Source organism: Amblyraja radiata, chromosome 2 (genome assembly GCF_010909765.2).
Source record: "Amblyraja radiata isolate CabotCenter1 chromosome 2, sAmbRad1.1.pri, whole genome shotgun sequence".
In the NCBI taxonomy this organism is placed as follows: Eukaryota; Metazoa; Chordata; class Chondrichthyes; order Rajiformes; family Rajidae; genus Amblyraja; species Amblyraja radiata.
In genome coordinates, this window is record NC_045957.1 from 31,678,140 (window position 1) to 31,691,875 (window position 13,736).

The 13,736-nt window shown below is 44.3% G+C and overlaps 1 protein-coding gene across 2 annotated transcripts in view; it reads right to left on the bottom strand.

Annotated features, from left to right (window-relative positions):
• lmbr1 (limb development membrane protein 1) overlaps nt 1-13,736 on the bottom strand; it is a 174,432-nt gene that overhangs the window by 151,860 nt on the left and 8,836 nt on the right. For both annotated transcript variants that reach the window (XM_033044377.1, XM_033044386.1), the window contains one exon: nt 4,691-4,763. In XM_033044377.1, the coding sequence (XP_032900268.1) occupies nt 4,691-4,763 (73 nt within the window). Of the gene's footprint in view, nt 1-4,690; nt 4,764-13,736 lie in introns of those variants that run through there.

Genomic DNA, 13,736 nt, shown 5'->3' on the forward strand with positions numbered 1-13,736 from the left:
GGGGGGGGGGGGGAAATAAAATTACCATTCCACACAGATCAAATGCCATAGTCAAATCCATTTTAATGTATACAGAATTATAGCAATTAATTTCCACAAAATATAAAATTAAATTTAGAAGCAGAAATATTTCTGCGATCGCAGCAGAAAATTTAGCCCTTAAAGAATTAATGTACTGCAACATCCTAATAAAGTAAAATACAACAATAAAATATACTGACCACCAAATGATTTTTACAATGCATTATTTACTGATTCATCAATTAAACCTATATTACTGGAAGAATTTTTCACCAATACAAAATTCAGATCAGTGAACAGTTCTGTTTTACATAGTAATACATGCATTAGAGCCATTGTTAACAAATAATTCATTTTTAAGGAAGTTAACCAAGATAAAACTGACAAATTCATTGGTCTTGAGGTTTTCCAATATTAGAAAAGGGACAATGATATTTGATAACAGTTAAATATCAGATTGCGGCGGCACCGGGTGGTGGGCCATGCAATATACATCACCTTCAGCTCTTGGGGGGGATCAAGTGTCCCGGTGACGAGAGATAGGGGGTCACGGTTTGGTCACGTGTGCCCCTGGGGAGTATTTAAGGGTTAATCGCGCGCGCATAGTCCTGGTGAGTAAGGAGAGGTAGTGTTGAATAAAGAACCTGTATTTTGGGCAAACTTACCTTCGGCCTCAGTCGGATGGAGCGAGCGGCCCGCATTTACAACATGGGCAGGCTCGCCGACCGTAAACCATCGGCCCGAATGAGCGAGATGCGTTGCTCATGGACGGCCACCACCACTGCATGCTCTTCGAGTATGCCTACCTGTAACAGCTTCCAGACGACAACCGCCTGCTCCTCGCAGTGGTAAGTTTTGAAAACCCCCGGGTCTCTAGCGGAGCATGCTGACGAGCTGTGGCTGTCCAGATGGCAGGAAGTGGGTCAGCTGGATCGAGTGTCCACAGAGGCCTAGAGCCACGCCCACCAGGGGCTCCACGGAGCATCTGGAGCCTGCCCTTAAAGGGGAAGTCGGCCGCCGGTAATCACCGCAACAGTCGAAGTTCATCGCCTTTACGCCTGGGACCGGCGTTCGGGTGAAGATTTTTGGTTGATACGGGGGCCGAGGTCAGCATGGTGCCCCCGTCCGGGATGGACAGGCGTGCCGGTAAGCGGGGGCCCTTATTGAGTGCTGCGAATGGCAGCCCCATACGGACATATGGGGTCCGCACCATACCTGTGATATTTGGCACCTGCCATTTTTCTTGGCCATTTACAGTGGCAGACGTGACCCAGCCATTGTTGGGTGCAGATTTTCGCCGGGCGCAATCTCTGCTGGTGGACGCGAGGGGACAGTGCCTTGTCAACGCGTCTACACTCGAGGCAATCCCCTTGCGCCCTGCTGCGTCTGCTGTGCCAATTCGCAACCGCGGTGGACAATATCTACGCACAAATTGTGGCAGTTAATTCCCCGTATATCCTGACCCCTCATTTCGACTTGATCAACCCAAAGCATGGAGTCCCACATCACATCCTGACTTCGGGACCACTGCTTCACGCCCGTGCCCACAGACTGGCTCCCGAACAAAAGATGGAAGCAATGGGAATTGTCCTCTTTGCACATGGTGCCCAAGGTTTCCGGCGGCTGGAGGCCTTGTGACAACTACCGCCGCCTGAATGACGCTACGATTGCAGACCAGTACCCCGTCGCACACATTCAGAACTTCTCTGCCCATCCAGCTGGAGCTAAATTCTTCTCTAAAATCGGCCTGGTCAGGGAGTACAATCAGATCCCCGTGCGACCGGAGGATGTGCCCAAAACGGCTATCATCACCCCCTTCAGAATTTTTGCGTATGCCCTTCGGCCTTAAGAACAATGCACAGGCATTCCAACGCCTGATGGACACTGTGGGACGGGGGCTGGATTTTGACTTCATTTATCTGTATGACATCCTGGTGGCGTGTCATTCACGGCAGGAACATTGCGCCCGCCTCCAGTTGTTGTGCCAGTGCCCGAGTGAGTTTGGGTTGGTATTAAACCCGGACAAGTGCCAGTTCGGCCTTCGGGCCATCGACTTCTTGGGCCATCGTGTGACGCAGCACGTTGCGGAGCCTCTACCAGACAGGGTTGAGGCCATTCGCCAGTTTCCACGGCTATCCACAGTGCGGGGCTTGCAGGAATTCGTTGGAATGATGCAGCTCTACCACCGATTTGGGCCGCCGGTGGCGAGAATACTGCAACCGCTATTTCAACTATTGTCAGGCAAGTGGCAGGACATGCAGGGGACTGACGTTGCCGTGGCAGCCCTCGAGGGGGCGAAAGAGGCATTGGCTCGGGCGACGATGCTGGTACATCCACGGCTCGATGCCCCTACAGCACTAACTGTGGAGGCCTCGGACTCTGCAGCTGGTGGTGTATTGGAGCAGTTTGTAGACAGTCACTGGCGGCCTCTCGCTTTTTTCAGCCGCCAACTCAACCCGGCGGAGCATAAATACAGCACGTTCGACCGGGAACTGCTCGCTTTATACCTGGCGGTGAGGCATTTCCGTTATTTCCTGGAGGGCCACAACTTCGTTGCGTTTACTGACCATAAGCCCCTCACTTTTGTCTTTACCAAGGTGGCCGACCCTCGGTCTGCTCGGCAGTAGTGCCACCTCACTGCTATTTCCGCCACATCCGCCACATTGCCAGGAAAAATAACCTGGTCGCGGACGCCTTGTCCAGCCCGGCTGTTATGGCCGTTCTCGACGCGTCCCCAGGAATCGATTACTCCGCTTTGGCAGCGGCACAGCTAGCGGATGAGGAGATGAGGGCGTACCGAACAGGGCTGGTGTTCGAGGACGTGACTTCGCGTTCCGCTGGCATCACCATCCTGTGTGACGTCTTCACGGGGCAGCCATGGCCTATTGTTCCGACGGCCTGGCGTCGTCAGGTTTTCGCCTCATCCAGGCGACGGTGAGGAAGATGGTCGGTCAGTGGGCCCGGACGTGCATTCCCTGTCAAACATCAAAGGTTCAGCGGCACGTCCGGGCGCCAGTTCAAGACTGCGGACGTTTCGACCACATCCATGTGGATATCGTGGGGCCGCTGCCTCCGTCCCGTGGAATTTCACACTTGCTTACGGTGGTGGACCGTTTCACCCAGTGGCCGGAGGCCATCCCGCTTGTTGACACCTCGACCATGTTATGCGCACGTGCCCTGGTGGCCCAACGGGTTGCCCGTTTCAGAATGCCGCTGGACATCTCGTTCAACCGGGGTGCCCAATTCACGTCGGAGCGGTGGTCAGCAATGGCTCGCCTGTTGGGGGCTCAGCTCCACTACTCAACGGCCTATCAGCCCCAGTCGAATGGGTTGGTGGAATGTTTCCACTGCCGGCTTAAGGGCGCTTTGAAGGCTCGCCTCACCGGTCACGGTTGGATGGACTTGCAGGCTTCATCAGCCGAGTTGGTTTACAGTGTTCCACTGACCGTGCCCGGGGAATGTATCCCAACCGCTGGCGGCTCCCAGGAGTCGCGGTCATCCATGTTGGTCCAACTGCGGGACAGGGTCGGCGCCCTGTCTCCTGTCCCAACGTCCGGCATGGTGTCGCTCCATCTCACATGCCGCTGGCTCTTGCGGCTCTTGCGGACTGTCAGTATATCTTCCTCCGTCGCGACGCCCACAGGTCGCCCTTGCAGTGCCCTTACGAGGGTCCTTTTCGGGTGCTATAGCATGGGCCCACGACTTTTGAATTGGACATGGGGGGGGGGGGGGGGGGGGGGGGGTCAGGGGGAGATCGTTTCGGTGGCTCGTTTGAAGCCAGCCCATTTGGACCTGAGCGAGCCAGTCAAGGTGGCCCAGCCTCGCCGAGGGCGTCCGCCATCTCGGGTCCCACCTAGTTCGTCCTTACCAGAAAATAAACCTTTGCGTGGGGACGTACGTACGATGTCCGGCCGCCTCGTTCAGCTGCCCGTCCGTTTTTGTGCCTCCGGTTCTGGGTGGTGGGCCACACATAATACATAACCTTCAGCTCTTTGGGGGGTGGGGGGGGGGGGGGGGGGGAATCACGTCTCCCAGTGACGAGAGATAGGGGTCACGGTTTGGTCACGTGTGCCCCTGGGGAGTATTTAAGGGTTAATCGCATGCGCACAGTGAGTAAGGAGTGTTAGTGTAGAATAAAGAGCCTGTATTCCGGACAAACTTCGTGTCTGCCTCGTTCTTTAACGGACAACTCTGCGTCCGCTACAAGATATCTGATTACACATACAATCAATGGTTAACATGCATTTTATGCCAAAAAAGGACACCCCCCTCCACCAGTCCCAATAAAGGTATTTCAAAAGGGTTTTGGTTAGACAATTAAATAAAAATGAGAAAAAGCAACTGAAAAATATAATTCTTCCAGATAAACGTTGATTTTGAATTTAATTAAACATATTTCATTTAAGCATCGACATTTCCTGCCACAATAAGATCGTTAATGTAATAATATCAAATTATTGAATTTCAATTTCTGTGTTCAAGACCTCAGATCAGAAAACAATCAACCACTGTCCAGTATATTAATTCAGGGAAATTCTGACATACACAATTTCATAGATTTTTTTTGGTCTTAAAAAGCTGGTCAAAAAAGATTCTTGAAGCAAACACTAATTTTCCAAACAATCACTGCTGCAAATTCATCGTTTAGTGACTATACATCTCTACTAACCTGGTTTCCTCTTGTATTTGGTGATAATGAAGTAGGAGATCGTGTAAAGAATGGTAAACAAAAGGAAGCAAATCTAGAAGAAAACAGAAACATTGATCAGAAAAATCCCAGAACAGCCACCTAAAACTGGTTCATTTCATACATCGATTAAAATGTTTTAGAACAGCAGTTTACAGCATAGGAAAACATTTAAAATCCAAATCATTTCCAACCTATGTCTCAAATAAATAATTCACTAAAATACAGATTTCCCTCAACTGTGTTCTGTGGAAGAATCTATGCTTATTTAACAAATCAGTTTGTCACCCAGAACTTCATTCAGATCCATAGCTTCAAGTAAATTACACATTGCAGGTTTTATGGAATGATCTTGAAACAAAAAACTTGGTTCAATTATTATGAGAAATACTAAAGCAGAGTTTTTTTTAAATGAAGGCACAGCGATCCTTTGTGGTAGATAACAACAAAAAATGTTGGCTGCTTCCATGTTACAAACTGTAACTTGCAAAACGTCAAACATGCAAATCATCTAGATGATAAATGTTCCAAGTATCTTACAAAACTGATGGGCTATGGGTACAAACAGGTATTAGTGGGGTGCAAGTTAGAAAGGGGAGAAACCCAGAGCATCAAGCCTCAAGCTTTTAGAATCCAAAGATATAAAATTAGTTTACACTTCTTCCTCTCAATATATAACTTGTAAAAATCCCTGCAATTAATTTTGAGGGCTCTGCCAAGTTACATACTGAAGGCAATACATCTCAAATTTCACGTCCAGATAGAATGTAGAATGCCAGATGCAGTGATAATCTCACCAAGACTCAAGACATCCATATCAATTCATATTTGATTTATTTGGAAGCACATGATCAGATGTAGATCTATCAATCAATGGGGTTCAGACAGCACTCTTTGCCACATTAAACTCCATTTGCCGGGTTTGCCAACTCAACAAATCTAACTATCCTATTGCAGAGTCACAATATCCTCATCACAATGTGCCCTTTCACCTATTTTGCATCAGCAAATTTGATAACCAACATACTGCCCTCCTTCCAAGTCATTAATCTAATCAGTTAATAATTGAGGACAGAAAACCGATCTTTGGGATACATCAATTCCATCCGTCTGGCCTGAACAAGACCCAATCCTTCCGTCCATGTGATAAACAATCTTCAATCCATGCTTTGCACATTTATCCCTATTCCATCAGCTCTTATTTGGTGCATTCACCAGATCCTTGTATTTCTCCCCCAATGTTTTGTGTTATCTTATCACTGTTTGAAAGAGATAAGGAATTGTAGTATTTGACAAATAATCAGTAAGTGAGGAAAACGTGCTCTCTAAACATGAGGTTTCTTGTTAAAATTGAATCTTTAATTCCACACAGATAGGACAGGAGGTCAGAATTTAACCCATGTCACTGACACTGTGAGGAAGCAACTTTACCGGCTGTGTCATCAAACCTCAAGAGCTTTGAGCAACAAGAGGTGATAAAAGCGAAATGTACAAAATCCACAGATGAAGAAAGACAAAGTGCTGGAGTCCACTCAGTGACTCAGGCAGCATCTATGCAGAACATGCATTGGTGACACTTTGAAGAAAGGTCCCAAACCAAAGTCACCTATCCATGTCCAGAGATGCAACCTCACCCACCGAGTTGCTCCAGCACTTTGTATCTTTTTTTGAAAATCAACATCTGTAGTTCCGACAAAATTCTTAGATATTTTAGTGAGGTAGATTTGTGGAGGATGCTTCATCTGGCTAAGAAATGTAAAACAAGGGTTTTACAGCCTCACCAACATCTTATCCAATGCAACATGACCTCCCAACTTCAATACTCAACATAGATACATTGTTTGTCTATCTTCAATTGAAACCAGCATCTGCAGTTCCTCCCTACACATTTCTATTCTCATCATTCTGACTGATGAAGGCTGTTGTGCCAAAAGCCTTTTTGACCATACCTGTGATGCCACTTCCAACAAACTATGTACCCGCAGATATTTATCAAACCTCTTGGAATTATCCTTAATGTTATCTCCCAGAGCTATCTCTTGCCCCATTTTGCCCTTCCAATTTCATTTTTTTAAAGCTTACTCTTTTGTGCCCAAAACTCCCCCAGGAATAAGCTTGATCTTAGCTGCCTATACCTGTCCCATGCTCCTTCTTACTCCTGTCCAAAGCTTCAATTTCCCTCATCATCCAGGCTTCCAGACTGGCCCTTCACTCTAACAGGGACCTGCACATTCCGAACCCTTAGTGGTTAAGGAATATGATATTGTTGGAATTACGGAGACATGGCTCCAGGATGTCCAAGGCTGGGAGCTAAACATGCAGGGACATTTGATATTCAGAAAGGATAGACAGAAAGGAAGAAGTGGTTAGGTGGCATAGTTAGTTAAAAAGGAGATTCATACAATTGCAAGGAGAGACATTCACTTGGATGCTGTAGACTCGGTATGGTTAGAACAGCGAAATAGCCAAGGGCAGAAAACGCTTGCAGGAGTTGTAGGGAGGTTGGGGCATCAAGCAGGAAATTAGGCATGCGTGCAGCAAAGGTGCAGCAGTCAAAGATACTAGAGCAAGATCTTTGACAGCTGTTATCAAGGGTGACTTTAATCTATATATAGATTGGGCCAACCAAAATGGTAGCAGCGCTGAGAATTTACTGAAATTTGGTTTTAGTTTTGTTTGGAGATACAGCATGGAAACAGGCCCTTCGGCCCACCGCGTCCACGCCGACCAGCGATACCCTAACCCTAACCCACACATTAACGTTACCCTACACACACTGGGGACATTTTTTTAAATTTACCAAGCCAATTTATCCGCATACTTGTACGTCTTTGGAGTAAACGGGATGGGTTTTTAAACCAATATGTAGAAGAACCAACTAGAGGACAGGCCGTCATAGACTGAATATAGTGTAATGAGGAAGGATTAGTTAGCGATGTTGTGCAAAGCACCTTGTGCAACAGTGACCATATTATGGTGGAATACTGCATTAGGATGGAAAGTGACACAGTTAATTCAGAGACTATTGTCCTGAAATTAAATACAGGAGATTTAAGGTATGAGATGGGAATTGGCTAGGATGATACTTAAAATTATACTTAAAGAGTTGACAGTGGAGATGCAATAGCAAAGATTTAAAGACCGCATGGACGAACTCCAAAAATTGTTCATCCCTGTCTGGCGAAAAAATAAAACGGGGAAGGCGGCACAATCATGGCTAACGAGGGAAATCAAGGATAGTGTTAAATCCAAAGAAAAGGCATATAAATTGGCCAGAGGAAGCAGCAAACCAAAGGACTGGAAAAAATTTAGAACTCAGAGGACAAACAGGTTAATTAAGAGCATGAAAGAAAGCTTGAGGGTAATATAAAAACTGACTCTAAAAGCTTCTTTAGATATGTAAAAAGGAAAAGATAAGTGAAGATATATGTAGGTCCCTTACAATCAGAGACAGGTGAATTTATAATGGGAAACAAAGAAATGGCAGAACAGTTAAACAAGTACTTTGGTTCTGTCTTCACTAAGGAAGACACAATCTCCCAGAAATACGAGGGGACCGAGAATCTAGTGGGAGTGAGGAACTGAAGGGAATCCACATTAATCAGTAAATGGTGTTAGGTAAACTGTTAACACCAGGAAGGCAGTTAAATCCCCAGGGCCTGGTGGTCTGCATCCCAGAGTACTCAAGGAGGTGGCCCCAGAAATCGTGGATGCATTGGTGATCATTTTCCAATGTTCTCTAGACTCTGGATCAGTTCCTATGGACTGGAGAGTAGCCAAAAAATTCCACTTTTTAAGAAAGGAGGGAGAGAAAAAGGGGAATTATAGGCCAGTTAGCCTTACATCGGTAGTGGGGAAGATGCTCAAGTCCATTGTTAAAGATGTTATTGCAGTCCATTTGGAAAGCAATGACAGGATCAGTCAAAGACAGCATGAATCAGGGAAAATCATGCTTGACTAGTATTCTAGAATTTTTTGAGAAAGTAACAAGTAGTACAGATAAGTGAGAACCTGTGAATATAGGGTATCTAGGCTTTCAAAAAAGCCTTTGGCAAGGTCCCACACAAGTGATTAGCGTGCAAAATTAGAGCACATGGTATTGGGGGTAGGGTATTGACATGGATAGAGAACTGATTGGCAGACGGGAAGCAAAGAGTAGGAATTAACGGATCCTTTTCAGAATGGCACGCAGTCACTAGTGGGGTGCCACAAGGCTCGGTGCTGGGACCCCAATTATTTACAATATATATTAACGATTTAGACAAGGGAATTAAGTGTGACATCTCTTATGTTTGCGGATAACACAAAGCTGGGTGGCAGTGTGAACTGCGATGAGGATGCTCTGAGGTTGCAGGGTGACTTGGATAGGTTGGGTAATTTGGAAGATTCACTAAGAGGTTCAACGAGATCTGGGTGTGCTTCTACATCAGTCACTGGAAGTAAGCATGCAGGTAGAGAAGGCAGTGAAGAAAGCTAATGGCATGTTGGCCTTCATTGCGAGAGGATTTGATTTAGGAGCAAGGAGGTCCTACTGCAGTTGTACAAGGCCCTGGTGAGACTGCACCTGGAGTATTGTGTGCAATTTTAGACAATAGACAATATATGCAGGAGTAGGCCATTCAGCCCTTTGAGCCAGCACCGCCATTCAATGTGATCATAGCTGATCATCCACAATCAATACCCCATTCCTGCCTTCTCCCCATATACCCTAACTCCGCAATCTTTAAGAGCTCGATCTACCTCTCTCTTGAAAGCATCCAGAGAACCAATCAATACCCCACTGCCTTCTGAGGCAGAGAATTCCACCGACTCACAAGTCTGTGTGAAAAAGTTCTTCCTCATCTCCGTTCTAAATGGCTTACCCCTTATTCTTAAACTGTGGCCCCTGGTTCTGGACTCCCCCAACTTCGGGAACACGTTTCCTGCCTCTAGCTTGTCCAAACCCTGAATAATCTTATGTTTCAATAAGATTGCCTCTCATCCTTCTAAATTCCAGAGTATACAAGCCCAGCCGCTCCATTCTATCAACATATGACATTCCTTTATTTGTGACACATCTTTGAGCGCTGGTGTGCCATAAAAGAGGATTTATGGTTGTCTATATTGGGTCTTGGGCAGCAAGGCTAGATAATAGTCTGTGATCTGGTTTGTGCTGTTTAAATGTATTTATGTTGAGATAAGAGATAAAGCATAGGTGATGGTTGTGTGACCTTTGTACAAGGGTGATTTCATATGTTTGTAGAAAACTGAGAAAGTAACTGTTTTGATAATCTTCCATTTGCTGTGTGGAATGCTATTAGTGAGGAGGCCTTACATTCCTTTCATCCAGAGATAGAAGGGGGAGGTTGTAATTCAGAATGAAACTAGACCCGATCTTGGTAAGAAGCAATTATAATTTATCAAGTGCGACAATTAGTGGCCTTTGTGTGGTTGGTAAATAACTTGTCAGAATGGGGCAAAACTCATATTTAATCCATAAGTAACTTTATTTTAATTATGTAGTTGTAGGGAAATTATTTGTGAAGTGTATTGTGTTTTAATTAGGATTGTAAGTATTAGACTTTGTTTAAATAAGTTTCAGAAATAACCTTCTTTTCCCAAAAGTGAAAATATATGTTTTGTGTGTATGTATTGTGTGATTGCTGTATGATGTGTATTTTATATTCTGAGAGGTGGTCTATGAGAATTAATTTTATATTTCTGTGGTTTTACTTCATTGAAATAAAATGATTTTGAACGAAGAGGTTAAAGAAAACCACAGAGGGAGCAAAGGTTGTAAAGAGGCCAGAAAAGGGAAAATCATGTGACTATACGTGTTGTCAATCACTGGGAAGGATTTAGTTGATTGGTTAATGCAAATAAGTTAAATGTATGGTAGACCATAAGGATTGGTTAATAGTTTGCCACTCCTTCTGTACCATAATTGTCTAATACCTATATAAAGTGTTAAGTTTGTACCAAAGTCAGTAGCTCTTTCGACCTGCCCCAGAGTTTCTAGCTCTGTGTTGGAAGGTTTAAAGAATTATCCAGCGCTGTCAGAATAAATAATTGATTTTAGCAGCAATGGTTTCAATCAAGTTTTCTTGAATTGGACTGACAAAATAACTCAGTTTAACAAAGTCAACTTTATTTGTCAGACACATACAAGATGTGCACTGAAATGAAAGTGGCAATGCCTGCGGATTTTGCAAAAACAACAGAACAGAATAGAACAATCAGTATTTACATGTTATAAAAGATTTTTTTTTTTTTTTTTAAAGACACAACACAACAGTAAATTAGTGCAGTAAACTAGTCCCTGGTGAGATAAGTTTACAGTCCTGACGGCCTGTGGGAAGAAACTCCATCTCATCCTCTCGGTTTTCACAGCATGACAGCAGAGACGTTTGCCTGACTGTAGCAGCTGGAACAGTCCGTTGCTGGGTTGGTAAGGGTCCCCCATGATGTTGCTTGCTCTGGATCTGCACCTCCTGGTGTATAGGTCTTGCAGGGGGACGAGTGTAATTCCCATAGTGCGTTCACCCGAACGCACTACTCTCTGCAGAGCCTTCCTGTCCTGGGCAGAGCTGTTACCAAACCAGATTGTGATGTTGCCGGCCAAGATGCTTTCTACAGCCCCAGAGTAGAAGCACTGAAGGATCCTCAGAGACTGAATTTCCTCAGCTGCCCGAGGTGGTAAATGCACTGCCTTGCCTTACTCACCAGTGCGGCAGTGTGTAGTCCACATCACAGAGGATCTGACATGGACTCCCAGGTATTTAAAGCAGCTCACCCTACCCACAGTAATCCCATTTATCTCCAGTGGCGTGTACGCCCTTGGATGTTGTGCCTTTCTAAAGTCCACAATCAGCTCCTTGGTTTTAGTGGCATTCAAGAGGAGGCTCTTGAATGTTTATCTCCAGTTACCTATGACCTGGGCATGCGCAGTTGAAATACTGAACTGAGCTAAAGTTTCTCAAACTGGCAACACTTGTTGCAGATTTGGTCATCGATTCCTGCATTTTGCAAATCCAACCCGTTGCTTGTCTTGCCAACTTTGCTCTATTTTATTAATTTAGATTGGATTTCATGACTTTAAGGTGGCACTCCTTGGTGACATTGAGGTGACCCCAAATAAATTCCTTTGTTAATCAGAAGGTGGAGGGGATGTGGAAGTCATAACCTGTTGTCCTGTAATATCACACCCCTATACCAATAAATAGAAACCCAATATAACTGGGTTTGTGTCGGAAGGAAGTGGTTTACACGGAAGACTGACACAAAATGCAGAAGTCTTCCCATCACAGAGAAGTTGGTAGAGTCACTTTGAAATAATTTGTCTCAGCATTGCTATTCCTCTCTTACTTGATTTTTTTCTTCTGCTCCCAGTCCCTTAATTCTTAGTTCATTTATTCCAGCATTTGGTTGTGTCTTACAGCAATTGAAGAAGACAGGGTACTACCTCGTGAAAAATGTAAAGTCACTGGGAAATACTTCCATGTGCCTGGACTATAATATTTTTGGCCAATTATGACATCCCAGTGTTGATGGTCAATGAGTCACTGATAGTGTTGCCACAGAACATAAATGTGAAATAGCCATGTTCCCCATTGTTTGCCATGGTTACCAATTTGTGAGAGGCCCACAAATTGTTGAACAAATCCAGCTGCATGCAAAGAATGGCAAATGATACTTTGGACTATAGTTACCAATGAAACAACCAATGGATAGAAGGTGACACAAGGAACTACAGATGCTCAAATCTGGAGTAAAATATAAACAGATGGAGAAAATCAGCAGGTGAAGCCAAATATGTGGAGGAAGAGGTATCGTCAATATTTCAGGTCAAGACCCTACTTCAGGACTGAGAGTGTGGAGGTGAGATAGCCAATATAAAGTGGTAGTTAAAAGGGTTATTGATAAAATCTCATTGATGGAGCAAAGATAGATACCTGGCCTTTGGACAGCATCCTGACAAATTCCTACAGAATTGTCTTGGGATTGGCAACAAGCTTCCCTTCTCCAGATATGACCAAGGCAACCAGTTCTTGTTGCGCATATTCTAGTTTGTCTCGTTTCCAGAGGCTGTCAAAATGGGACAAGCTTACATGGGGCATATTGGTCAGCATGGACAAGTTGGTCCAAATGTTGTATGACTACAATTCTATGCTCGTATCTTAGGAGTCTTTGTGAAGAATTTTGTGATGCACTGGTCTATACCTTAATTGCTATACCTACAGTGCATGAAATGCATTTATAATGTTATTTTTTTGCTTGGATTAAATAACAAGAGCAAAAATATTACTTCTAATTTTCGGCATAAAAATAAATGATTTCAATACAAATTACCTTTGCAAAAATGACAGAATCAGACCTAAAAAAAATACTTTATCTTCCATTCAGATAGCTCGTCATAAAGAACACAAGAAGTTGGAGCAGGACAAGTCAGTTCTCTCACTTAACTTTTTTTCGCTGTTTCCAGCCGGGCAACCTAGGCTACTTTTTAGGTTGCCTAACGACAGTTTAGGTGGTCATTTAAGACGGCTTGCATGACATGTGCGATAATGTGCTCGGACGAAGTGCGTAGATACCAGTCGGAATTATGCTCAATGAAGCATTCACATATTATTTCTGCTTCAAATAAAGTCACAAACTAAACATATTCACCAATCATGACATGATATATACCACAATGACATGCAGCAAAATTATAATACAGTATCTCAACTCTTTTTACACGTTGCAATGAATGCAATTTCTGGTATTTCTTTCCACTTCCAAACAAAAATGTTTGGATTATTCAGCGTATGATCAACCCGTGTCAATAAATACTGGACCATGGTAACATATATGCTTAACCATGCACACTACAGATTGATGCAAGCATGTTTTCTGTGAAGAACCAACAATTATCATGACATGGCCATAGCATGGGTCTTTTCCTCTTGAATCTTCAATCATCAATCTGTTGTGCCCAGTCACAGCAAGGTAAATTGATAAATAATTGAATCGATCTGTTTGACACCTTTGAAGGTACAGTAACATCAAG